The sequence below is a fragment of the Panthera onca genome, chromosome A1, assembly GCF_046562875.1.
Source record: "Panthera onca isolate mPanOnc1 chromosome A1, mPanOnc1 haplotype 2, whole genome shotgun sequence".
Classification (NCBI taxonomy): Eukaryota; Metazoa; Chordata; class Mammalia; order Carnivora; family Felidae; genus Panthera; species Panthera onca.
The window spans coordinates 37,456,720-37,484,165 of NC_138339.1; the positions used below are offsets into that span (position 1 = coordinate 37,456,720).

Consider the following 27,446-nt stretch of genomic DNA (forward strand, 5'->3'; position numbering starts at 1 on the left):
ATGCAAATGTGTTTAAAGTCCTTCTTTGAATTATTTTAGAAATATATCCAGAAGTGGGATTGTCACTGCCAGCAGGATCATATGGAAGTTCTGTTATTAACTTCTTGAGAGGCCTCCATACTCTTTTCCATGGTGGCTGCACCATTTTGTAATTCCATCAGCAGCACACAAAGACTCCAATTTCTTCATGTGCTTAACACTTATTATTTTCTGGGTTTGTTTGTTTGTTTTTTTGTTTGTTTGATAGTAGCCATCCTAATGGTTGTGAGGTGATATCTCATTATGGTTTTGATTTGCATTTTTCTGATGATTAGTGATGTTGAGCATCTTTTCATATGCTTGTTGGCCATCTGTATGTCTTCTTTAATGAAACGTCTATCTGGGTTTTTTCCTATTTTTAAATTATGTGATTTCTTGTTGAGTTGTAAGAACTGTTTATATATTCTGGATATTAACCCCCTTTCGGATATCTTATTTGCAAATATTTTCTCCCATCCTATGCCGTTTCACTCTATTGATTGTGTCCTTTGATGCACCAATGTTTTTAAGTTAGATGCACACCCACTTGTCTGTATTTGCTTTTGTTGTCAATCCAAGTAATCGTTGCCAAGTTCAGTGTCATGAAGCTTATCTCCTATGTTTTCTTGTGGGAATTTTATAGTTTAAGGTCTTAGGTTTAGGTCTTTATTACATTTTGAGTTAATTTTTATGTATGGTATAAGGGTCCACTCCAGTTTTTTGTGGATGTAGTTTTCCCACCATCATTGTAGAAAAAAGTATCCTTTTCCATTGAGTGGTCTTAGTACCCTTGTCAAAGATCATTTGACCCTATATGCAAAGGGCGTGTACTTTTATAAAGCTTCAGTTGCAGACCGTGTCATGTAATTCTCGAAAATTTTTATAAGACAGTGCCAATTCCCTCTCCACTGCCAGAGTTTCAGAAGAGGCTATTTTATTTTACTGATTATTCTTTTTTAGGAGTTTTTACTTGTTTTTCTTTTATTGGGAGACCAGATAATGCTGAAAACAATTTGTATCTGGGTTAAAGTGCATCGCTCTGGGGTAGAAGGAATGTGAGTGTGGGTATGGAAGACAAAAAGGATTTTATTATGTCTTTATTATATCTATTGCTTGGAAATCCTATGTATACACACACCTATAAATAGAATAGTGTGTTAAAAACATACTAACAGTTTCAGTCCTACTGTTCTCTGAGTGAGTCTTGGGGGTATGTATGTCTGTGTACTTTGAGAAGTATTACTAATAGATCATATACCCAGTGGAATGGTTTGAGTGTTGCTAATTATTTTAGGTCCCTGGCATTTCTGGATGCTGTGATTGGGTGGCTGTGTTTTGTGAGTATACACACAACAGAGTGAGCCCTGCCATTGTTAGGTCACAGTGCTCCTTTCATTAACCACAAGAATCAAAATTTGTTTTACTCTTTGTGTGCATTTTTAAAATGCCTGTTTAAAAACTTTCTCGAAGTATTTTTTCTCTATAAAGATTAAGCCCATTGCTTTCCTTATGATGTCCCTGTCTTCACACTGGCACACTGTCTCCATTTAGACAGTATCTGTTTTCTTAATTCCGTGGCCAGAAGCTCATTGGTTTGGGGACTGGAGAGGGGGCCTTGCCCTTAACTGTTAAATAACACTGCCTCTTAGTAAATTGTGTGAAAAGGCCATAGAAGAACATAGGACTAAAACCATCATATTTAGCATACGAAGGTCATTAATGGCCTGAGGCAAAGAGCTGGAAGAAGTAAGATGATGTCAGGAGCTTCACTCTTCTTAGAGCATGTCAGACTCATTTCCTGCATCTGCAGTTTCCATCACCCGGAACGGTTTCTCCCCAGAGTTAGGTCTCCCTCTCTATCTTTATTCTAGTCTCTGTTGAAACATCACACCTTCCTAGCCACTCAGAAACAGCACCCTCTATTGCCTTAGTCTCTAATGCCTGCTTAATTTTTACAGCATTCAACATGACCAGAAATGTATTTAAACATGTATTTGTTTAACTGATTTGTTTTATTATGCATCTTCTCCATTAGAGTGTAAATTCCACGAGAGAAAGGACCTGTCTCTCTTGTGCACAGAGCCTAGAACAATGTTAGAGCATAATATGTGTTCATGACAAAGGGATATTAGGACGTAATTGGGAGCAACTTATTTTATTTTATTTTATTTACATGTTTGTTTATTTATTTTGAGAGAGAAGGATAGAGCAGGGGAGAGGCAGAGAGAGAGAGAAGGAGAGAGAATCCCAAGCTAACAGCACAGAGCCCATTGTGGGGCTCAGTCCCACAAACCATGAGATCATGACCTGAGCTGAAATCAAGAGTCGGGTGCTTAACAGATGGAGCCACCCAGGCACTCCAACACATGTCAGCTATTTTAAGTTAGTGGTCAAGTTTGTTCAAACTTGATCTGAAGCCGTAAGTTACAGATCTGAGAAGTTGATAGCAGTGCTGAGGCTTTCCTGATTAACTTATGCTAGGTACCATGACAGGAAGAAACAATGGCAGAGCACTTGATGAAACCCAAAGGATGGTAACTATCTTATGTATGTATTTCAAGGTGGTAGATCTACTAGTGTCCATGTGTAGGTCTGCATTGGAATCTCCTAGAAAAGTTGTCATTTTCGAGCCATATCCTTCTGTGGTAGATCCTAACGATCCTCAGATGCTGGCCTTCAACCCCAGGGTGAGTACTTACCCTCGCGCGCCCCTCCCGTTTCCGGTAACAGCAGCTGAAATTCTAATCTCCTTAGCTTTCCTCTTTCTATCTAAATCCCTCCCTTGGCAGGCACATCCCTGACATGCTGCGGACTCTGGATCCATTTAGTAAATACGGTTCTTCTAACACAAACTTGGTTTCCGGCCTCCTTCGGTCTTTCCCATATCCTGTTACTTTCCCTGTCTTTCCGTCTCTTAAAATCATTTTTTAGAACTTCATCTTTATGAACCTAGACCCATTTCATCCTCTCAAATTGTGATCTTTACACATCCCATCTGCATGGAAGGCAGGTAAACAGCTATAATAAACTGGTTTGTAATGGCTGATATGATTAATTTCATTTTATATTTTTTGAGATTCTAGCTTAGTGTAACCTCATTTTCAGGGTCATGGGTAAAAGGACCGACTTGTTTTTCTTTTGTATTTTTTGCTTCCTCATCCCTTGCCTTCCCCCCCTTCCTCCCCTGTTATATGAAGGTTAGTGGAAGTTTAATTCATGTGATCAACTAACATTTCTTCAGAAAACAATTTCACAAATATTCGTGGAGATTTGGTGGAATCCTTCTAAAATAGCAAAATCTTCAAATTGCATGAGAGCTAAAATTGCCTTAGTTTCTATCACTGTTCATCTTGAAATCATTTTCCAGAAACAATGGCTATAAAAAAATGTCCTTGGAAAAGCTTTCCTTCCTTCATAAGTGACAACGGTACACATAGTTACAGTGTGCTTGAAGATGAATCATCAGTTAAGTGGTGTCATTTATACACCTGCTAGTCATACTCTTTTGGTAATAATCTTTCAATCAAAAGGAAATAAAAACAAAATGATTTTGTAATATTTAAAGTGGATTTTGGATTTTAGAAGGACTCTATGCTTACTTTATACATCATGGCTTAATTTTTTTAGTGAAAGTAAGAATCAGGAGCCCAATATCTTTTTTGTATTTATAGTTTTCCCCCTGCAGGCTAAACATGACTTTATGTACTTATACATAAATAGGATTGTATTGTTTAAGTAGGATTGGCATTGTTTTCTTTTTTCTTCTCTCTAACTCAGTTATATATCCTACATCCCAAAACCATCTTGTTAAAGTCTTCTCTTTTATGTACACAACAGACAAATGGTGGAAAATCCACATACAGAAATAATATGTTTCTCTAGTAATGCGCAGACTTGCAAAGGCTTATAGTGAATACTATTTTTTTTTTTTTCTGTTCAAACAGAAGAAGAACTATGATCGAGTAATGAAAGCACTGGATAGCATAACTTCTATTAGAGAAATGACACAAGTAAGTATATCACCTTGTGGTTTTATGTAGTTCAGTTTTGCTAGAGTAAAATCATATTTTACAAATGTCTGAGAGTATTGGCTGTGTAGTGAAATGTAGACTTTTCTATTAGATGGGAGTATAATTAAAATAATTTACAGATTAAAATTGTGTTGTATTAGGATGTTTTAATTAAATTACACCAGTGTATTGGTGGGCTACCACAGTGACTTTTGGAGGGTAATTGCATAATTATAATCCTCATTCTCTCTGCAGGAGTTTGAGCATATGGAAGTGTGTCAGAATATCTTAAGGCAAAGGTTAAATCTGGTACCATCTTCCTAGACTGTCAATTTTCATTAAGAGTAGCAATTTTAACACATATTTAATGGCAAAATAAAAACAAATATTCTATCAAGTGTAAATTGTGCATAAATATTTTAGAAAGAACACAGATTCTCAGAACAACTTCAGAGGACACAAGACTCCCAGAGAGCATGAGTTTATGTTTTTGGTCATTAGAGAGCCTTTGGTGAAGTTTGATGAGCAAGGATTGTGGCTTATTATGAAAGTCTAACAGATCACTGGGCTGTAGTCCAGCTCTTGGAAAAGCACATACCGTTGAATTATTGAGGCCTTTCCACTGCCAAAGATTTGGAGAGAGGCTTACAACTCATTATTATAAGTAGAAATTAATAATCCATAATTGACATCAGCACACATTATGGGTTTGGTTTGCATATGGTGGTTTCAAGGCTTGCACTGCCCTGGAGGCCTTGGAGGCTTACAATAAATACTACCCTGGGTCATTTGCTATCTTTGGGGAAAGAGTATTAGATTCTTTCAGTCTTGAGGCCCACAAAACTTCTGTGTCACTGCTCCCTTCTCCCCCACCATCACCCTTACTCTACTTGAAAATATGCTCCCAGAGTACATCGTAACATTCCCAAATTTGAGATTTCATTCTTTTGATAGTATTTATTCCATGTAGTCAAATAGGCATCAACAAACAGTGTGTGTCTGACGATGGTAAATGAGGAGATCTTCAATTCACCCGTTATAGTATTTGCTGAAAAGCCATCATGCTTTCTAGTTGTTTTTCTATGTCCATAATTTTCTGTGTTACCTGAATTCCTTTTCAAACAAATATTTATTATTTGTATAAGGCAAAGAAAACAATAAAACACATTTCCATTTAGGGAGAAAAAAGGACCTGTTCCAATATCTTACATAAAGTTCAGTAAACATTTTTGTGTCACCAAAAACTTTGGTGGTAATAGGGTATTTATACGATACCCTAGACCAGGATCATTCTTGGATAAAAATAGCTACAAAATTCTGACTCTGGGATCAGCTCTCTGCCAAAATTTGCTTCCTTTATTCTGGGTCATGTGTAAGCTATTTTAAATAGAAGGCAGTGGAGACGATCAAGAGTCAGCCTAGGAAGTCAGAGGCGTGTGTTGTATAATTCACTCATCGATGATGTGGCCTGTGACATTGGGCAAGTTGCGTAATTGCTCGATGCCTCAGCCTCTTCACTGTCAAGGTGGTAAATAGTAAATACCAATGTGGCATCGCCTTCCAGTGTGCGCTTCGTAGGGATGCCGTCAGGGTTCACTGCGTCATATCTTTAAACCTCTCCCAATAAATATAACATAATACCGTCCTATTTTCTAGAATGTACTGACCCTATAGATAGACCTAAATTGCCACAGACAGATTGCCTCTTGTTCTCTGAAAAGGTTAATTGTCTGGGTAAATTCCAGGAAAAACTTTCAAAAGAAGGGCTCTTCCTATGTAAATTTTGTCCAGTTTTTTCCTGTAAAGCTCTAGACCTAAGTCAGGACCCTAGGATAGGAGCATAAGTAGTAGCTATGATACAAGGTTTGCTTTGATGTTAGTTAAAAGTTAAAAACAGTCATTTTCGAAGAGAAATGGCACCCGACACTTGTTAAAGGTGGCGAGATAGATTTTATTTGAGGACTGGAGTGGGAAAGAGAGACTTGCAGCTTGAGCGAGGTAACCTCCGAGTAGGACCAAGGTGACTGAGGTTTTTAAAGTGAGTACAGCAAGGGACCAAGAAGGGCTCGTGGAGTAGTGAAACTAGGAAGCTGTGGGGAACAGGAAAATTGCAGCAGGGGGATAAGTAGAGAATTACCGGAAGGTTGGCAGTGTAGGTTGGGACAAGATACCTCTTGTGGTTGGGCGGCATTATATTACTTTGAACAGAGACTCAGCATGATGCCCGGGATCACCTTTAGGGACATGGCCTAGTACCAGGAAGCCAGGCTAAAGCTTGATGAAACCTCTCTGGGTAACAAAATGTTGGCGCAAGTCCATTGTGCTATGTGGAAGTTCCGAGTTCACCTGGCCTTGTTGGGGGAACAAGAAGGGTAAATTGTTGCTGTTTGTTACCACTTCACAGCCACGGGCTTCCGGGTTTAACTAGATTAGGTACACCTGTTCAACCTGATTTTCCTGTTGCAAAAAGGAAAAACAAAAAGGAAGAAAGGAATTTATGAGAGAAATCACGAAGTATAATGACTTTTTTTCAGGCACCGTATCTCGAAATCAAGAAGCAGATGGATAAACAGGACCCCCTTGCTCATCCCCTGCTGCAATGGTATACAATTTTAGTTTTCCTCTTCATTAAAACGGCATCGTTTTCTACTGCCTGCTTTAAGCGGGGAGGGGGGAGGGGGAGGGCCCCATTTTACGAGGCCTGCAATGCTACAGTTCTGCAAGCCTGTGAGGCCTGGTGATTTTATAATCAGAGTCCATAATGACTCTCACTTTAATTGAAACTTGTATATCACAAGGGGAAGAAAATGCTGTCCTACGCGCTACACAGGTATACAGTGTATTTGATGGCAGTTTGTCCGTTATTTTAAAAAATGTGATTATCTGTATTCTAATGGTGAAGCCGTTTTGGTTCATTTAATTGTCTCGTTAAGTGAGGACTGAGTGACAATACTCACTGTTTCAAACACTTACTGAAAACCTTTCTAAAATGTATGTCTCGTACGGTTCACTCCCTTAACAAGGACAGCATAAACTTGATGAGCTCTTTGTTTGCCGGCTGCAGGTGATGCCCTGCTCAGAGTGAGCGTGGTGAGGGGCAAGGCCGTAGTCCCACAGGGATCCTAGGAGGGCTGAGCGAGAACAGGAGCGTGGCTTGAGAGCTCCCCTCCTACCATGCCTGCCACAAAACCCTTTGCCCTCCGGTTTCTTACTTGCAAGATGAAAACAATAGTATCTACTCCCCATACCTACAAGGGTTTTATGTACAAGTCTCTTTGAAATCACTAAAAACTTAAAGACTGGAATTCATCACGACCATCATGCAGTAACACAAATGTGAAGATTATGAGAGATTGATTTGCATGAGATTGATTCTATGCTACAACATTTTTAAAAAAATGAAAAGATGAGCAAAGGAGAAAAAATGCGTCTGATTACTTAGCTTTCACTTAGAATCTTACAGTGAGCACTTACTCTAATAAGACTTTAAAAATTAGATTTGGAAGTCTTTCTTCTTTGTACCTTTTTTTATCTTATTATTAAAATTCTGATGGATCGAGTAGAATAACACATAGTTTTCATTTTAACTTTTCAAATTCTCACATTAAGTCATATTCAAAATGAAGGTAAAAATCTCAAATATTGAATCTTTTTTTTCCACCCCCTGTAGTCAGCCTCTGATTGTCAACTTTTATTTGTGATCATTTTCTTCGGTTTGTTAGTCACGCATCTTTCAAGGAGAAGAAAATCTACCAAAATGTTTTAGAGTTTTCCCTATTATTATTTTCTGTACTGAAAAGCATAAAATCATCAGTTCTTTCAGATACCTGAATTGAATTTTTTTCAACCTCAGTGTCTAAATATGGTGAATAACAGCTTGTGTGTAAACCACTGTATATATCAGCACAAAGATCCTCAAATATTTAAAGAAAGAAAAAGATCTCGTAAAAACTCATTCTTAATTAGACAATGTAGGGAAGAGCCAAAGAAGCGGTTGTAGGAATCAGCTTCTAATCTTTGTATTTACGTGATCGTCATGTGAAAATATATTTAGAAATGTTCATTTTGCTGATGTCTGAGGGGGGTGATGATTAAAGATCACACTTTTAGGGTGTAAGGAACTACTTCTGCGTTCTCAGATAAAAAATATTATCTTTTTTGTTACATGAGCTCTTTCAGTTGTGTTAGGAACAAAGCAAACTGATGTAACTAAGTACAAGGATCACTCAGTTTAGTTAATGTCACAGCAAACGTTAGTTCCATTCACTTGCCAACTAAAGAAGAAAACTTTAAATATATTTGGCATGTATTTGTGACTGATGGATTATTTTAATTAATTTCAGGGTTATTTCAAGTAATAGGTCACATATTGTGAAACTGCCAGTTAACAGGGTAAGTTGTTTTTTCACATATACATACAGAAATGGGAACAGTCCTGACTGGTTGGGAGAACTGACCCTGTGATGTTTAGGCAGCCTCTCCAGGAAATGGAAGTAATCTCAGGTTAGGCCTCATTCTTCAGTTTGAAATGACCATATGGGCACAAGCTCTAGGTTTTCCCAAGAAATCAAATTCAAATTCAGGCTGCTGCCCTGAACTTTTAAGTGAGTAAAAGGGTCAATATTAAATCATTTAGTTATTCCGCAAGTGATAGGAGGAATCTGGAGATTGAGCAGAGAAAGGTATTGTGGTTTTTATTTTTATCATTGTCAGTTTCTTGTTGTCAAGAAAGATACTGCCTTATCAGCTTAATATGCTTACAAAATAAATGAAAAGCCAATGGACTGATTTCAGTTGTGATCATTACCTAAGGAGATCAGTATCCAGAATCTCAGCTCTCCTGTCTGTGAATGTCTAAACTGCGAGATTCCTTTATATTGTATTCCTATACAAATACATTCCTAAGTGAAAGGGCAGCAATTAGAAAATTTGTCGGGCAACTAATTCAAAAGATTCTGTTTTAATTTCTTTCCATGAACAAAGGGGAAACTCTATGTGAATGTAGGCAATTTCCAGATTTATAAGCATATGCAAATAAAGCATGACGATGGTAATTTTTGCAGTTTTAAAATCTTGAACTAACTTTTCTTTTCTGCTTAGCAAACTCAGATATTTCCCCAGTTGAATAGCTAGTGGATACTTAGGGAATTCAGTAATAAAAGTCTCAAAAAGAAACATAATTAGGAAGGCAGATCTGCTTGGACACGATTACACAATGTATTCCAAAGCTAAATATAAATGACTTTGGATTGTCTGTCTCCTGTTCCTTTTCCATTAGCCTAAAGAATTACCCTTCCTATCAGCAACTCCATATGATTTATCATTTATGTAGGTTTTTTTTTTTTTTTAATGAATGGTCCTGTTAGTGTAAATTCGTGTGGCTTGAATCTAGATATTTCTAAAGCCAGTAAAATTTGAAATTGTCATCACTCTGATTCTATGTTAATTTTGACATGTTTTCATTTGTCATTATTTTAAATGGCAGCAACTGAAATTTATGCATACTCCACATCAGTTCCTTCTTCTCAGCAGTCCACCAGCCAAAGAATCTAATTTTAGAGCTGCTAAAAAACTCTTTGGAAGCACCTTTGCATTTCAGTGAGTATGGTTTAACGCTGATGGGGATATAGCTTCACCTCAGTCTTCCAGAAATGTGTGGGGAGGAAAACATTCACTTGTAGTAGTTGGCTGTGAGCACTGAGTAGTCCAGTGCCTGATACTTGACTTGAAAATTCAGGACTTTCTGAAGGTACATGATTTATCATACTGTGGCTACTTTAGAGGATTGTTAATGTTTGGTTTTACCTTGTCCTTCCCCTCCTCTGTGCTTTAGTGGCTCACATATTGAAAACTGGCACTCTATTCTGAGGAATGGTCTGGTCGTTGCTTCTAATACTAGACTGCAGGTAAGGTTCTGGATGCTTTACCAAGACCATATATACTTTTGTGTTAGAGTTCAATAAGCAGTCCTGGTGTTTTGTTCTTATGTGAAAAGGGGTAAGCAAGCGGGCTTCAAAAAATTACATAGGATTTTTAAAAGGCGTAAGTAATGTTCACAAAATAACTGAAGCAGAATTGACCTATACATCATATAGGGATGGAAAGGAAAAGAAATTGAATTCCCTATGAGAAAACAGTAAAGTCACTTTGAGCTTAAGTAGAAGAAAAATTATCATGCAGAAAGTAAAAGCGTACAAGCATTCTGTTTCTAATTCAACACAGATTTCTTGAGCACTGCCCAAGTGTGAATACGTTAAGAAAAAGTAGGGCTAAGAGTTAGCAAAATGGAGATTGGATGCCAAAGCGCTATCTGTTGCCTGCTTTACCGTCTCTGGGGCAGCACTGGGAGTTAGCGGGATATCGCAGGTATAGTGCTCATCTTTATTTATTCCCTTCATCTCCAATACCCTACCTCACTCTCATTCAGCTGATTTTCATCTGAGGATGGAAAGAGGTCAGGAAATGAGACGCTCAATCCCATCACCTGTGCCAGATCTCACGCTCTGTGACAGTTGAGATGATACAGTTAAATGTAAACGTCCATAAACACACACTTACTCGATTAGTATTCAGTTCATACTAAATAGGGCACAGGGGTTCTAGAAGACAGGGATAATGAGAGAGAATTTTAATTGTTCTGAGTAGTTTCTTAGAACAGTGGAAGAGTTTCAGTTAATGAAACTGTAACCTGCAAGGTTAGAGGCGATAAGAACGGGATTACAGTGTTGTGTAATGAAAATGTCAATAGGCTCCTTTGTGGCTATACTAGCATGTGAGTCCTAATCAAAACCCTCACCATATATAATGCAGTCTGGTTTGTTTTCAGTATTTTGGAGTCGAATATTTTGGGTAAAAACGTTACTTTATAATAATTCACTGACTTTTTCATAGATCAGGTGGAAAACTCTAAAATTAAAGATTTTTTTCTCTGGCCATCACTTTTTATGTATCAACTCACTGAATTTTGAGGACAAAGATATTAGTAGTCCTATTTTCAAATGAGTCCTTTAGGAAATAGCTTTATCATTTTCTAAGAATTTATGCTCCAACATGAGACTAATTTTTCTTACGTAAAGTATTAACCTTTGAAACCGTTGGCTGCCCACTTTCTCTCCCCCTTCTTCCCCTTTTAGCTCCACGGTGCAATGTATGGAAGTGGAATCTATCTTAGTCCAATGTCAAGCATATCTTTTGGTTACTCAGGTAAGCGTGTGTTTCATTGTTACTTTTTAAATTTTTTTGAGTTTATTTATTTAATTCGAGAGAGAGAGAGCGTGCATGCATGCAGGTAAGCAGGGAAGGGGCAGGGAGAGAGGGAGGGAGAAAGAATCCCAAGCAGGCTCCATGCTGTCAGTGGCAGAGACTGACACGGGTCTCGATCTCACCAACCTTGAGATCTGACCTGAGCCAAAATCAAGAATCAGACACTTACCGAATGAGCCACCAGGCGCCCCTTAAAACCAATTTACGAATTTTGTAAATATATCGATTTCTAAATATAGCAAGAGAATTTCCTATCCCTATTTTCCATGCAATTTTTTTTAAAAAGCTGTATTTTCTACTTCCTAACACTGTCAGGACTTCTAAACCCACTGACTTTCCACCCCAAGTCACAGGAGCTGGTCCTTCAGGAGCCCATCGTGATCATTGGTGCCCCATGCAATGAAATCTTAGGCAAAGTGTCAAGGGATTGTATTTGAGGGGCATGATACAGCTTTGTTCCTGAATTACTCTTTTCTTGGTGTCCTCAGGGATGAACAAGAAGCAGAAGGTGACAGCCAAAGACGAGCCAGCCTCAAGCAGTAAAAGCAGCAGCACATCACAGGTGTTGTAGTGACTCGAGTGGCTGATGTGATGAGTGAACGTTAGCCTCATTAGCCAGCAGGACATCAATAAGTCTGGCTTTTTAAGTCTTCAGAGTCATTGTACATAGTCATTACGCATGAAGGAACAAAACTTACCCTCATGTGTAATAATCAGAGCGCCTTTATTCAGTAAACATTCAGCAAGTATTTATTAAGCTTCTCCTGTAATGTTTTAGAGACTGCTAAGCATTGGGCTATAGTGATGATAAAAAATAGATCGCAAAACAATAGAGAATTCCTTTGGGAGCTTACATTCTGTTGAATGGCTGTGAATGAATTAAATATATATTTAGATAGAATGCTAGGTGGTGGAGAAAAATGGAGAAAAATCAGGGAACAGAGATGTTTAATACCGTGAGATAGAAGATGGGACCAGAGTGACTGTCCCTGGGCTGGTCAGGAAAGGGTGCTCTTTCTCAGGTTATTGTGTGGAGACCTATAGTCAGTGAGTCCATGAGCCCTATGGGAGGAAGAACATTCCAGGCAGAGAAAAGAGCAAGCACAGATCCCTTGTTGTTTCAGAGGAAACAACCATTCTGGACCAATTAAAAATCTACTTAATGAATAATGTGACTTTAAATTGAAAAAAAAAAAAAAAAAAGGATAGCTAACTTAGTATCTAAAAACAAAGCAAAACTACAGATTTTCTACATGAGATTTTTCTGAAACGCCTGCAGCTTAAGTTAATGGTGCTGTAAGAATGGGTTGGTTTTAGGTTAGTTAGATGATCTGGAATAACTGATTTTAATGTTTAAAAAGACCATGCAATTTTAATTTTGTTTCCCTTGAAACAAGGATGCCAGGCTTCCAGTGAAAATAAATTTGAGTTCTAATTCTATGATGTGATGCTGTTAAACTTTAATTTAGCCTTTTTAGTTCACTTATCTTGAGAGTGATTTGATAATGATTATGTACAGAAATTAAATGATATAACAAATATAGCTTGACATTAAGAAAGAATTCAAGGATATTACTGCTAGTCTAGATAGCCCCCCCCCCCACTTTTTTTTTAATCTGGAGCTATCTCAGGGGCTATTATTTTTTAACGATGATGGGTTCTCTTTTCACTTGAGCAACTGCCCCATTTTCAGTCTAATTTTTAAATTCTTTTGGAATTTAGTCACAGAAAAAAGGACAACAATCCCAATTCCTGCAAAGCCGTAACCTAAAATGCATCGCCTTATGTGAAGGTACGTTGAAAGTTCTACAAACCTTGTAGCATTAATTCTCTATGTTATATGTATTTAGGAATTTGAGTATATTTACAGAATGCTCATAATGCATTAGTGACAGCATTATTCCTCGTGACCTTCTCTAAGGGCACAGATGGGAAACAGGTACAATATAGAGCGTTAAAGGTGAAAAACAAAGTGTCACTGGCAAGAGTTCAAACAGTGCTATATTTTATTCTTGGCAGATATCTCAGAATGGTAATTATATTTTCCTGATCAAGTATTACTAATCTCTTCTGTTAATATGCCACCTTCCTCTTTAAGTTGGCTTTTGAATGTATAATACCATGGAAAATTGGAAAGATGAACCAAGCACCAAGAAGAGAACCCAAATAGGTCTTCTGTTTCTACACTGAAATTATTCATTTCTTCTGAACTTGGGATAGAAAAATCGATAGGCGATTTGGAAAATCATACACTTTTCTTTGTTCTTGCTATAAAATCTGACCTTGACTAGAAAAGCATTTTTTCCTTGTGTTGAGAGTTTTCAGTAGCCACTCTTAATTGCCTTTTAAGTTTTCAACCCTTGATAGTTATATGGGAGACCAAGTTGTTTTCCACATAGTTCCCGAGTCAGGACTGTTTGCTTTTGATAATACACAAGCGATTGCTTTCCTGTTGTTACGCTGATGGTGTTTAAAACATGAAATTGTTACATGACATTTCATTGTTTTTACTACATTTTTGACAGCTAATTAGGTTAAACAATTTTTCATATGCTAGTCTGTGCATGTTCTTTTTGCTTTTAGATTCTAAGAGCCAGGTGTATAGTAACTTAGAAAAAATAGTTCTTTACTTTTATCTTCCACTTACAGTGATAACCTCACCTGACCTGCACAAACATGGAGAGATATGGGTCGTCCCCAATACTGATCATGTCTGCACACGATTCTTCTTTGTGTAAGTGTAAAGGTTCACATTTGTGTCTTACTGTCTTCTCCATGAATGAGATAGTAGTGACTACATTTCTTTCTTTCTTTTCTTTTTTTTTTTTTTTTTGGTCATTTTAGCTGCCAATATATAATAGACAGCTAATTTCTCATTATATTAATGTTTGTTTTATTTTAATGAGCTCTAAAAAACAGAGTGATATTTAAATGTTAATTTAGAAGAACTGAAGAAAAACATCCTGTCTCTTTAACCATTTATGTGTGCATGTATGTACACATGTATATATGTGTATATACACATACACACAGATAGATGTAACATAGATATACACACACATACACACATATCTTTATCTATGGACTTAAAAATACGATAACTGGGAATGAAGAAAACAATAATGAGAATGCCCTGTCCTTATGAAAAGTTGATGCAGGACATACTGATGTGGAGTTTTTGACACAGCTGTATCAAAAGAGCTGTATGAAAATGTAATAGCATTAGTTTTCAGCCCTAAATAAATAATAAGTCCAGTAAACCTGTCTGATGTTCACCCATCTTTGTTTGACTCCCAACCCCTTCCCCTGCCTGTTTCTTCCTCATCCATGGTCCTATCACAGGAAACCCCTCGGGGAAGAATTGAGCATATCTGTTTTATACTTTTATGTAGTCTTCTAAACAGAAGATGGAAAAATGCACTGGGTCGCTTTATAAGCCATGTCAAAATGACTACAGCAAGATTGCTTCGATGTATAATGTATCTGTAGGATGCTATGCCTACAGCATTTGATCTCTTACCTAATGGACAGGTGACAATGGAAATTTTATGAACTGCCTGGTTTTCTTTTGGATAATATGAAAACTGACTTTCTTATGATACTGATTTACATATTATGTATTTATATATCTTCTGTATTTTTGATACACATTAATACATAAGTTATGTATTGTGAGACATATATATATCTATAGATTTTTTTTCTTAATGCCAAAGCAGCCATAAGTGTTGTAGAAAAAGCCTGCTTTGGTTAGACAGTTTGTGTCCAGGCTCACCAGTTAGATGATGTTAACCATGCTGCATAACCTTCCTAAGTTTCATCAGTGGGTACAGTACAGTATCATCAGTAGATATGGTAGCACAATATATCTACCTTAAGGGGCAGAATCCCAACAGGAAACCCGTGTGGCCCATGAAAAATACTGTAATTTCTTTTTTTTTTTTTTAATAATAATATGGATTTATTTTTGAGAGAGAGAATGAGAGAGACAGAGCCTGAGCAGGGGAGGATCAGAGAGAGAGAGAGAGAGAGGGAGACACAGAATCTGAAGCAGGCTCCAGGATTTGAGCTGTCAGCACAGAGCCTGACATGGGGCTCAAACCCACAAACCCTGAGATCATGACCTGAGCCGAAGTTGGACGCTTAACCGACTGAGCCACCCGGTCACCCCCAAAATACCATAATTTCTATCATCCACAAGTAAGTTACTTAAAAAGGTGTGGTTTATAGGGGAACCATGGTCTAGTGTAGTAACCAGGATCTAGTAACACCACAGCTGTTGTTACTACATATACTTAGGGCCAAAAGGACAAGAACAAGAAACAATTATGAGACCTGGCAGGAGAACCCTTTCTAGTTCAGCAGCTTTGAAAGTCTACACATAGCCCGAGGTGCCCTTGTGGATCTGGAGCTAAGGGAAACCTGGACTTTGTCCTCCTGCCAAGGTCCTGCTGGGACTCCCCATTTCCTCTACCAGAAAGTAGAGGGCCAGGGAGCATACTGAGAGAGTTCGTACAAATAGGTCTCCTGGGTCAGAATGCAAGGTAGACAAGGATGCCATGTGGGTCTGGAGGTTCCTAGAGAAGCTATCTGCATGCTAGCTTAAGGTTATTATGAGCACAAAGTTGGTGCTATGCAGATCTCCATTGAAAGGCACTCATTAAATACTTTTTTTCCCTCTTTTTTTTTTTTTTTTTTTTTTGAGAGAGAGAGAGCCTGTGCACGTGAGCAGGGGAGGGGCAGAGAGAGAGGGAGAGAGAATCCCAAAGCAGGCTCCATGCTCAGTGTGAAGCCCGACTCAGGGCTCAATCTCACAACTAAGATCATGACGTGAGCCGTAATCGAGAGTGGGATGCTTAACACACCGAGCCACCTAGGTGCCCCTCCCCTCTTCTTTCTTTACCATCGTGACTGTTATCTTCTGTTAGAAGATTGGCTTTCCCAAAGACACATCCAGTCCTGAAGTTGTTTCATTGAGTGGCCTTAGGATTTAGAAAGTAACTCCAAAGTCCTCTCCTTAGCCTGATGTTAATTTATCCCTTTTAGTAACTTGCTAAAAGTCAAATGTATTGAGCCAAATAATCAACTTTAGATATTTAAGTATGCATTCTAGCATTATTTCTTTGAAATTTTACATAAATTATATGTAAAATAAATCTGTAGGGATATATGTGTTGGGTGTGTATTATGTGTGTGTCTGGAGAGAAGGATATCTGTATTTATTAGAAGAAAAATTTGAGGAAGACCACCTGAAGAAAAGAGAACAAAATTCTTCTAGTATATTTGGGTACTTTACAAATAGTATAAAGAAAAAAATTCTCTTAAGATAATGATTTTAATTTCTTTATAATTTTTTTTAATGTTTATTCATTTTTTTGAGAGATAGAGAGAGAGAGAGAGAGAGAGAGAGAGAGAGAGCATGAGTGGAGGAGGAGCAGAGAGAGAGGGAGACACAGAATCTCAAGCAGGCTCCAGGCTCTGAGCTGTCAGCACAGAGCCCGACGTGGGGTTCGAACTCACAGACTGTGAGATCATGACCTGAGCTGAAGTCAGACACTTAACCCACTGAGCCACCCAGGTGCCCCCTATTTTCATTTCTTTATAAATGCAAATGTGATTTCATCCTTTTTCTCTGCACCCTCAGGAAAGAAGGGACTAATTAAGGAAAATTGATAAGATTCAAACACATCAAAAGGAGAATCCATTCACTAATTAATGTACATTCTAATTACAACCATCAGCTTCTTTATAAAGGATATAATCACAGAGTTCTGTGAGTGATGTGCCTCCCCAGTGAGTGGTAGCATCTAGGAAAAGATAAATTGAGGAGAAAGAAGTGAGTTATCACAAATATACTGTTATCAGACAGAAAATCTTATTTTCTTATTATTTTATTCTGGTTTTTTTATTAACATTATCTGATTCCTCATTCAGAAGTCTGACCTGATAGTAGGATATAAATTAGTGTTCCTTCTTTTTTATCTATTATTAAGTGAAACTACTAAAATATTTCAGTAATTTCCATGCTAGTCTGATTTCTAGAATGGAGATAATAAAACACTAATTTAACATCCTATTCATACTCTTTCCAACAAGTAAACAACAACACAGAATGAAGGAAGAATTGTGGGGATATTTTAGGGAACAGGCTGCTACATCAAAAAAAATTTTGAAAGTAAAATTTAAAGGAAGACATCACTTAGAAAAAAAAGAATAAGTTCAAAAAAATTTTGTTGGATAATTTCAAAGTGAATGAACTTAATCAAATTTTAATGCTTTAGGCAAAATGTAATAATTAGATGTTTTGAACAGATTGTAACCAATTTTAAGTGTCTAAGGATTCCTGATAAAGTTTGATTTCTGATTGGGCTTGAGACACATGTACACAAAGGCATTAAGGCCAATATTTAGAAATATGGCAGCAGTTTTTAAAAGGGGCTAGAAGCTGGGCTTGCCGAAGCAGAAGATGCAAAAACCAAATGGATATATTGTACTCTAGTTATATGCAACAAACATGCCTGCTTCACAGTGAATGGGGAATTTTAGAGCAAGAGAAGGAAGATTTACTATTGGTATTTCCCATTAATAGGATTATTAAATAATAAAATTGAGGATAAGGTAAGTGATAATTTGGCAAGTAAACAGGTGTGTCCAGTGCCATGCCCCCCCCCCCTCCCTGGCTAACCCTCACCCCCACCCCATCCTGCCATAGTGACAGCTGTTAGAGGTAAGAGTATATGTCTTCTCCCTCAGCTCTCTGGGACCCAGGAAAGGTTAAGAACTGCTAGGTTTGTATATCCTGCTTATTTGATGTTACAACCTGTTTCATGCTTTAGTGTTTCTTTGATTTAGAGCAGGTAGATCTTCAAATGAATTGTTTCCATATGTTGTCTATTAGATAAAGTTAAGGTATATACACTCCCTCCTATTTTTCAAGACATACCAATAAGTTCAGAAACTTAAGAACGGGAAGGACCAAATCAGGTAAGTCTGCAGAGAAGGGATTGGGTATTTTCAGGTTTCTGAGTCAAGCAGATCTCAGGGCTAAATACGTTTCAGGAATTCTTATCCAAAATCTATCTTCTAAGGTCTAGCACAAATATCACCTCTTCCATGCAGCTCCCAGTTAAAATTAATCTTTCTTCCTGGTGTTCTTACACCCCACATTGCAGAACTTCCATTTAAAATTCAGTTTTTTCATTGTATCTGACTTTTCCATGAGGCTATCAACTGCCAAAGGGCAGACCCCTGCTCTTGCTTTTCTTTTTTCTTTAAGATTTTTTTTTATACTTTGTTTTGAGAGAGAGAGAGAGAGAGAGAGAGAGAGAGAGATGCCTGCATGCACAAAAGGAGGGGCAGAGAGAGAGAGGGAGAGGTTGAGAGTCCCAAGCAGGCTTCCACACGCAGCTCAAACCGTGAGAGATCATGACCTCAGTCAAAATCGAGACTCAAAAGCTTAACTGACTGAGCCCCCGAGGCACCCCTACTCTTGCTTTTCTTTTACTCTCCTACATGCCCTGAAGCACTTCCCAAGGTACCCAATGCGGAGATGCCTGTCAGTACATTTTTAATGAATGAACAAAAACAAAGCTGAAAAGGACAATATTTTGGATTACTAATGTATGGTTTTTACTTTTGGTCAAAGTTTGAAATATATCTAAAGAAGATACAAGAAAAATTTGTAAAATAAGAACTGTATAATGGCCATTAAATGAAAAGAAAGAGAACTTTCATCATTATTTTGCAAAAACAAAACAAAACAAAACAAACAAAACCCACAAACAGTGTTTGAATGGGAACATAGTGAGTAGACAGACAACTTATTTGTAAAGTTGGAAGACAAACCATTTGGTCATGGCTCAGTGACACTGTGTGACATAAGCTGTGAGACATCAAGCTGATAAGATCGGGAACTTTGCTTTATCCCCAGCCTATAATAAATCCAATTTCTCTGTCTGCAACCCAGATCCCTTTCCAAGATTTAAACTGCCACATCACTCTCCTGCTTAAGATTCTTTCGGAGCTGCTTGCTTCTTATAAGACGAAATCCCGTGTCCTTTTACAAAGGGAACCACACAACTCCCCAGCCCTTTGTTCCTCCTTCAGCGCCACCGCCTTAGAAAGTCAAGGAGATCCAGTCCCCAGCCTCATGCCCCCCAGATCTCATTGCCCACAATTTCTCTCCTCCAGATGTTATGCGTCACAACCTGAACTGTGCACTACAATTCCCACACCTTCATGCTTTTCTTCTTTCCTTTCTCCATTGAGCTTGGATTCTCTCTTCCTCTCTACCCTCAAAGTAATTTATCTAATTCCTACTCATCCTTTAAATTTCAACATATGCCTTCCGTTCTTCCTAGAACTTTCCTAGACTCCTTTGTACCACTCCTTAGTGTTACTGTGTGATGCCGTGGGCATGTTTTTGTCATTGGGTTATTCTTCCTTATGCATGGTCTTCTCCATTATTCTGTATACTTCTTGAGGTTGTGGACTGTATGGCTCATTTGTCTTTGTGTGCCCAGCACAGTGCTTAGCAGAAAAGAAGGAATGAATGAAATGCCCACATTTAACTGCTCGCTAGGTATTTCCCCTCGAGAAGTCTGCTCATACCTTAAAATCAGTGTGTACAAAGTGGACCCCATTATTGCTAAATCCCCTAATCAAGTTCTCGGCTTTCTCAATCTCTGCAGTCATTTTACATCAAAGAGACTTGAAATCTGAGCTCTTGTTCTTAATTTCTTTCTCCTTGTGCACTATAGTTATCAGCTCCCAGTATACCTTTACCGTTTTCTCCTTTCAATACCTTTGTTTCCATGGATGTATCATTCTCTGCCCCAGAGTCCACCAAAAGATTACTAGTTATTCTCCATGCTTCTCATTACCCCTAATCTATCTTGTACAATGCCAGATTTATTAAACATTAAGATGATTAGACTAGTGATACCTCTTCATTGTATAGACACTGAAATCAAAGGCAAGCAAAGAGAAGAAAATCACCTGTAATATCCCCACTTGGAGTTAAATACAGCTAATCTTTTGGTGTATAGTCTCCATTTCTATGCATATAAAATTTTAAGGTCATACTATTTATATCACATTAATATTCCTAAAGCAGAGTGTTGATTATACCTTGTTCATACAGACTGGTAGTTTTTAACAAACAAAAACATGGTATTCTGCAACATAGAGACCATTTTACTTTCCCTCAATTCTCCATACAAAACACTGATTGAATAAGATTATTATCCAAGGTGTTTCTTGAGAGCAGCTTGGAATTATTTTTCCCACTACTGTGCCTTTGTTCCGTCAGTCCAAATGATGGGCCTTCTCCCCAGCTTAGCCTTCTCTAATCTTCCAAGCCTAACTACATTGTCTTTTCCAAGGGGTCTTCTTGACATCCCAGTCAGACATGATTTCTGTCTTTAAGTTTTACTCACTCTTTTTTTTTTTTTTTTAATATTTATTTATTTTTGAGAGACAGAGTGTGAGCAAGGGAGGGGCAGAGACAGAAGGAGACACAGAATCAGAAGCAGGCTCCAGGCTCTGAGCTGTCAGCGCAGAGCCTGACGCAGAGCTTGAACCCACAGACTGCCAGATCATGACATGAGCGGAAGTCGAATGCTTAACCGACTGAGCCACCCAAGTGCCCCTTTACTTGTTCTTGCTCGTCATAAAATTTGCTTGTCCTTGATGCCTGCCTTACAGTTATTTGCATAACTTTATTATCTCCCCTCGTAAAGTGCAGATTCTGTTCACAAGAAACAACACATAGCAAATGAAAGCAATGACAAAAGACTGCATGTTCCAACGTAATGAAGAAATTGTACATGAGTTGTGACATAGACAATGCTGTTACAGCATCAGGTATCTTCAGGAACTTTGGGGAAGTGCTGGATATCATTCGATTCACAGTGAATTTCTTCTTTTTATTGCTAATGAAAAATAGTGCTATCATTTCTGTATTCCAGATTCAGGGAGCCCGAAAACAAATTTACGTGTGCCATTCTTTACAACTGTCACAAAGCTGCTACATCAGTTTGAGAATAGAACATGTCAATACATTCAAAAGTTTTTATCCACGAAATTTTGTAACATACCCAGAGAGTTCCAGACAGCTAAATTCCATCTGTTGTCTTATTTTCCTTCTCATACCTTTTTAAGCAGATTGGTTTATTTTTTATTAAAATTTTAGTAATCTTCTTATACTCCTGGGAACATAAGTAATTTTAGACTTCTTTTAGATGGTTTCATTTTTCCTTCTTCAGAAAACCCTAGTCAAGTATATCATTTCCCTATGATATTATTCTCGCTCCATTTCTTTTTTTTTTTTTTTTTAATTTGTTGCTTTCTGGGCATAAATGAACTTCACTGTTAACAACTGAGTGTTTGTCTGTAACACTAATAAATAGTTGCAAAGTATTCTGTATGCCATAGTGTAATAAGTGCCCAAATGCTACTAGTATTACGTAGATATGAATTCTGCCAGTTGACCCAATCAAATGGTAGTTTGTCTTTCCTTTATTATTATATATGCTTCATAGTTTAAGACACCTGGATGCCTGGGCCAGTTTTATCCTTCCAGCCCACAGCTGTTATGCTTTCTTGTGGGATTCACAGACAGTGGGAAAACATGCATTTTGCTTAATACTTTCAATCTCAGTCCCTCACTCTTGCTCTCCCCTCACCCTGTGCTCTTGGTGTCTTAAATTATTAGCATTTATTTAAAGAATGTGAGTCTCATCTCCTTTCCACAAACTACATATGCTTTTAAAGTGTTGATGAACACATAGTATTGGGGGTAGCAGACCCTTCCATTTGGACATAGGGTGTCGGGGGAGTGGGACATGACTGGAGACAAAGTTTTGGTTTGAGTCCCGCAGGACCTGGTGTGCCATGCCAGTCTCATTGGATTTTGTCCTGCAAGTAAAGTGGAGGCCATTTGTATCACTGTAGCAGAGCAGAAAATAGTCTTAGGGGAGAGATGATGGGGTAAGTGTGGAGACAGAGAGATCAGCTATAATATTATTATAATCATCTAGGTCAGTGTTTCTCACCACAGAAGAAAATGTGTTTGACATCGTGACTTGGGAAAAAACAATGTGTCCTTTGTGTGGTGCATTCAGTGTTCTGTATCTTATTCTACCATAATCTCATTGAAAAATGCTAGCCTGGACAATCTAAGTTAATTTCGGAACCCGCTAATTGTACATAACCTGAAACTTGAAAATCCCTTATTTAGATGAATGATAATGAAGGCCTAAATGAAGGTAATGGCATCAAATGGAGAGAAGATGCAACCAGGAATAATTAAGAAAACAGAAGCAAGATAACTTGGTGACTTACTGGAATCAGGCACATGGAAGAACCAAGAAGGACTGAAGTTACCTTGTTGGGAGAGTGGGTAGACAATGGTACTCCAAATTGAGATTTTGTTAGGGTAAAAAAAAAGCAGTTTCAGGGTAAAAAAAGTTAAGTTCAGTTTTGAATACACTCGATTTGTGATTTCTGTGGGAAAATTACAGTTAGGGAAAGGTGTAAGGATTAGAGATATAGTTTAGGAATCAGCATGTGGGTGACAATTAAAGCAGTGGGAGGGATTGAAATAATTGAGATTTTGCAGATCATGAGAAGAGAAAACACTGAGAGTGAATTGTGGATAAAATCAGCATTGAAATGGGAGGCCACGGAAGAGGATGCGGTGAAGGAAATTGAGAATTAATAATCACAGGGCCGGGGCGCCTGGGTGGCTCAGTTGGTTGAACGTCCGACTTCGGCTCAGGTCATGATCTCACAGCTCATGGGTTCGAGCCCTGCGTCGGGCTCTGTGCTGATGGCTCAGAGCCTGGAGCCTGCTTCGGATTCTGTGTCTCCCTCTCTCTCTGCCCCTAACCCACTCGCATTCTGTCTCTGTCTCTCTCAAAAAATAAATAAACATTGAAAAAAAATCTTTTTAAATAATAATAGTCACAGGGCCAACGAGGAAGTGAAGAGATAGTATCACTTTAGGAAAAAGAGCAGTCCACTGTATCACATACTGCACACATAGCAGGTAAAGTCTTGTGAATTCCTCACCTAGGAGGCCGTGGGCAACCATTGTCAGTACGCTCAGTAGAGTGGTAGGATCAGACGAATGACTGCAGTGGCTTGAAGACATGAGAAGTTAGAAGGTATTACAGACAAATCTCAAAGGTCAGCATTAAGTTGGAAGGAATACAGATGGTAGTAGGTAGACTGGGTCTCAGTTAAGCCAAGAATACCCTATTCAACTTTGTGTCCTGTGTACAGAGGACACAGTAGGTGTCTAGACCCTACTATAGATGCCATAGAGCCCAGAATAAACATAAATGCATATTGGGAAAATGAGAAGAGCTACATGTGGACTGTATGTGTAACTGGTACTATGGTTTTCTTTGTGTCTTCCCACTGTCCTTTTGGCAGTGTCTTTGCTTTCCAAAATCCGGATCCTGGAGGAACTAGCTGGATTGACTTGGTAAACACTATTATCTCCCTCGGAACGAGCCTGCCAGCCAGTTTGCCTCTCCAGCCTTGGCTCAGTATTACGGATGGCTTAATTTACCCTTAGTCCTGTGGGTAGCCGGGATTTGTGTAGAAGCCAGTAAAATGTATTTTACTTGCCCTGTAAAATATATCTTTTACATAGTTTGCCACAACGCACCAAATTTGATTTGGACAGTACTTAAAGCATTTCACTTGAACATTCTCCACTTAATTAACAGAACACTTACAGTTTGATCTCCTGACGAAATAATTATAACTGGGCTGTATACCACATACCCCTTTCTTTTCTTTGCGGTGGTGTTTCGCTATGAGTGTGTGTGTGTGTGTGTGTGTGTGTGTGCGCGCGCGCATATTTATACGGAAAGAATTCAACAAGTTGATAGGCAACCGTGGGTCAGTTCTTAGGAGTCTACATTCGATATAAATACAGTTATCACTAGGTGTTTAAGCAGTGGGTTATGTAAGGACCTGGGTTCTCATTGCTGTATGCCCTCCATTTCATTTCCCTGTATTGTGCTATTTCAGGAGAATTTTTATGTGGTTAGGAAAAGACAGTGGTGCGCATAAATCTTTGAGACTGCTTACAGCCCTGGTTATCTATTTTGAAGTAATTACCACTTCTCTAAAGCTTCTGTCTTGAAGTCATTTTTATGAAATAAAATTAATTCATCACCTATTCTACTTCTGACCGTTATCATGGAAGTTTAAAAATTCATTCTTGGAAAATTCTTATTGCCCAAGTAAGTTTATTTGAGGAAATGAAGAATCATCTAAAACGCAATTATTTCTTTTTAAAGGACTTTGCAACTGCTGTCCTTTAATGTTCTATTTTCACTTCTACAGCTTAGCTACACTTGGCGCACTTGCGTTCTACTGTGAAGTACCAGCATTAAGTAAGAACGTCTTGTATAGTCCGACTACGTAGAGCAGCCAGAGATAAGAGAGAAAATGCAGCACTGATCACAACAGAGTGATGATGAGAGGGCAGGCATGGCAAAAGAGCAGCGGCAGAGAGTGAAGTCATTTCTAAGAGTGTCGCAGATGAGAAAACAAATAAATGATTGAGGCTGGAGTGGGGCTGGGAAGTTTAGAAGCTAAAGAATGCAAAGCCGAAGCTGGTGTTTCCTCCACGGTAGGCTTCGTATAACAGCCACTGTGGGAAAATGTTTGCAAGGCCAGGGACACGGGTGCTTCCAGCATCACAAGCCGTGCTTTATGTGGGGGTGAAAAAGTTGAAATTAAGAAAGGAGGGAAGGGGAAATCGGGGCCCGATTGAGCATAATCATGTGTTTAGTAATGCAGACACATTATTAAATCCAGCAGAGAAATGGCTCCTTTGCTATTGATTCCCTTCAGTTGTACTTTGGGTGCCAAATAGCATTTCTAAGGTGGCTTAAGTGATTTTTGAATGTTTTGTCTTTTTAAATGTCTTATGTTTCTTTTTTGCATTTCAGCTATGAGGATGGCCAAGTCGGAGATGCAAATATTAACACGCAAGAAGGAGGCATTCACAAAGAGATCCTTCGAGTAATTGGTAATCAAACCGCTACTGGGTAAAGGACCACCATTTAATGTGATTTGAAAGCCTTCCTCGGGTTCAAAGCTGGATTTTGAACTGAAGAAGATGATAAAATAATTTATTGTTATTATAAACAAAAGTAACCCTTTGAATACTGATTTTTTTCTTAGTATTTCTAAGTATCTCATTAAACATACCTAAAATGGTATACAATTTATCAATTGTAGGGTTATGGAATCTAGTAATAAAATTACAACAGCACTTAAACTTAAGTTTGGGTTGCTCACACAATAAACAGATTGAAAAAACAGTTTTGTGCTGATATTTTTATATTAAACTCTTTAATTGGAAATTTGGTATTATATACCGACATTTTAGGTTACCAAAATAGAACTGAGAACATTTTATAATGACGTCTAAATCTATACAATACTTTGCAATAAGTATGTTTGCACATTCCGATGTGCCATTTAATTAGTGTTATGAACATTCAAATGTTTGGGGAGGGGATATTTCCTATTCTCCTGTTACTTTTTTCTTAAACAAAAACAATTAGGTCTTAGATGCAGTGCTTTGCCCAAGAGTATGTAATGTACATATCTATAGATTCATGCATCAAAATGTGTGTGATGGTGCATATATGTGTGTGTATACACATATATGTGTATTGGCAACAGTGATGGCATGGCTCCATGATTCCATTCCCATTTAATGAAAAGAAAATAATATTCAGTAAGCAGGAAATCTGGACATAAACCAAGATATGAGTCAAATTTATCACCATTCATTCACTGAAAATATTTACAAACAATTTTTCTATTTGTTTAAATAATTTTTCCTTCAGTTAAGATTCAACTTTTATAACGTTCTCTAACAATTATAATTTGGGGAACACAGGTGCCCCAGGTGGACTAAATCTATATTCAAATGATTATATGTTTAAAAGAAGGGCCTCAGAATTTAAACAAACAGTATATATTTTTTATTTACTACAATGGAACATTTTTACAATTTATTTATACCACACCAGCATTTTTATATTTTTTCATCTAATACCTCTGCTTATGTTTTTTCGTATTGAGAAAGAAGACAAACTTTGAAGTTTCTTTTATATTAAAAGAACACAAATAGATTTATAGAGAATAATAGCACCAGCTCTCAGCATTTTCCTTTCAAGAGTCATGTGCTCATCAAAATCATTTCTATTTCTTTGGGTCCTGAAGTTATTCTTGCTCATTGTAAGTTTTAATTGACAGTGTTTTATTTCCTACGTGATATCTTTGGAAAAAGGCCATTCATGAGAGCAGTTTAATTAACAAGTCTGCCACTCTATTCAGACCCTGAATCAAGGCTCATATCTGATTCTAATTTATTTAGAAAGAAAAAAAAAGTAAAAATGTATAGTCATTTGCAAGTATAATGTTATAACTTCTGTGTTTATTTCCTTTGGCATACAAGGTGAGCAAAAAGGTCACACGCATCGCTAAGGGTTGCTACTTAAGTATTTACCTATTGTTTGTTTCCTTATATTGTAAATAATTGATAATGCCACTCATTTCTGCAAAAATAGACTTGAAGCGGTTGAGATATTAATCATTGTGATAGGATCCACTTAAAACATTGATCCATTCCGACTTGGGCCTCCAAACTCAAAGCCAGACTGAGGCATAGTAGGGCATAGATCTAGCATGTCACTTAGTGCTCTGTGACCAGATATTTGAAGACTTTCCATGGGACAAGCGGACGACTTGCTTCTTTCTGCCAAGACTCCCCAAGTCTCCCAAATCCCTTTGACTGCGTTTTAAAAACATTTTTAAGCGTCAAAATTACTATTTTCAAATTCATTTTGTGGCACGTTCTATATATAATATAGTTGTGAAGACGTACTGGCAGGATTTGGAAGTCGAGGTCTTGGAACCCCGCCTGTGTGGCCACTGGCAGCACTGAGGCAACTCCAAAAACGCCCTGTAGCGCCCCCCACCAAGCATAGTTTTCGAACCACGGACCTAATCCATTAAGGTTTTACTTAACAGTTGAGTGATCTACGAGGAGTGTAGTATCAGAATCTGAACTGGAATGGGTGGCTTGGAGGACTCAGGGGAGAGTATTTTAGGGAG

The 27,446-nt window shown here is 38.0% G+C and overlaps 1 protein-coding gene across 1 annotated transcript in view; it reads left to right on the plus strand.

Moving 5' to 3' along the window:
- The window catches only part of PARP8 (poly(ADP-ribose) polymerase family member 8), a 173,486-nt gene extending 147,847 nt beyond the window's left edge, over nucleotides 1-25,639 (plus strand). Inside the window, exons 17-27 of the mRNA XM_060634582.3 lie at nucleotides 2,580-2,705; nucleotides 3,963-4,028; nucleotides 6,563-6,630; nucleotides 8,372-8,420; nucleotides 9,514-9,626; nucleotides 9,862-9,934; nucleotides 11,162-11,231; nucleotides 11,780-11,853; nucleotides 13,014-13,083; nucleotides 13,941-14,025; nucleotides 25,265-25,639. Coding sequence (XP_060490565.1) covers nucleotides 2,580-2,705; nucleotides 3,963-4,028; nucleotides 6,563-6,630; nucleotides 8,372-8,420; nucleotides 9,514-9,626; nucleotides 9,862-9,934; nucleotides 11,162-11,231; nucleotides 11,780-11,853; nucleotides 13,014-13,083; nucleotides 13,941-14,025; nucleotides 25,265-25,367 — 897 coding nt within the window. The 3' untranslated portion in view covers nucleotides 25,368-25,639. The remainder of the gene's footprint in view (nucleotides 1-2,579; nucleotides 2,706-3,962; nucleotides 4,029-6,562; nucleotides 6,631-8,371; nucleotides 8,421-9,513; nucleotides 9,627-9,861; nucleotides 9,935-11,161; nucleotides 11,232-11,779; nucleotides 11,854-13,013; nucleotides 13,084-13,940; nucleotides 14,026-25,264) is intronic.
- The last annotated feature ends 1,807 nt before the right edge of the window (nucleotides 25,640-27,446 follow it).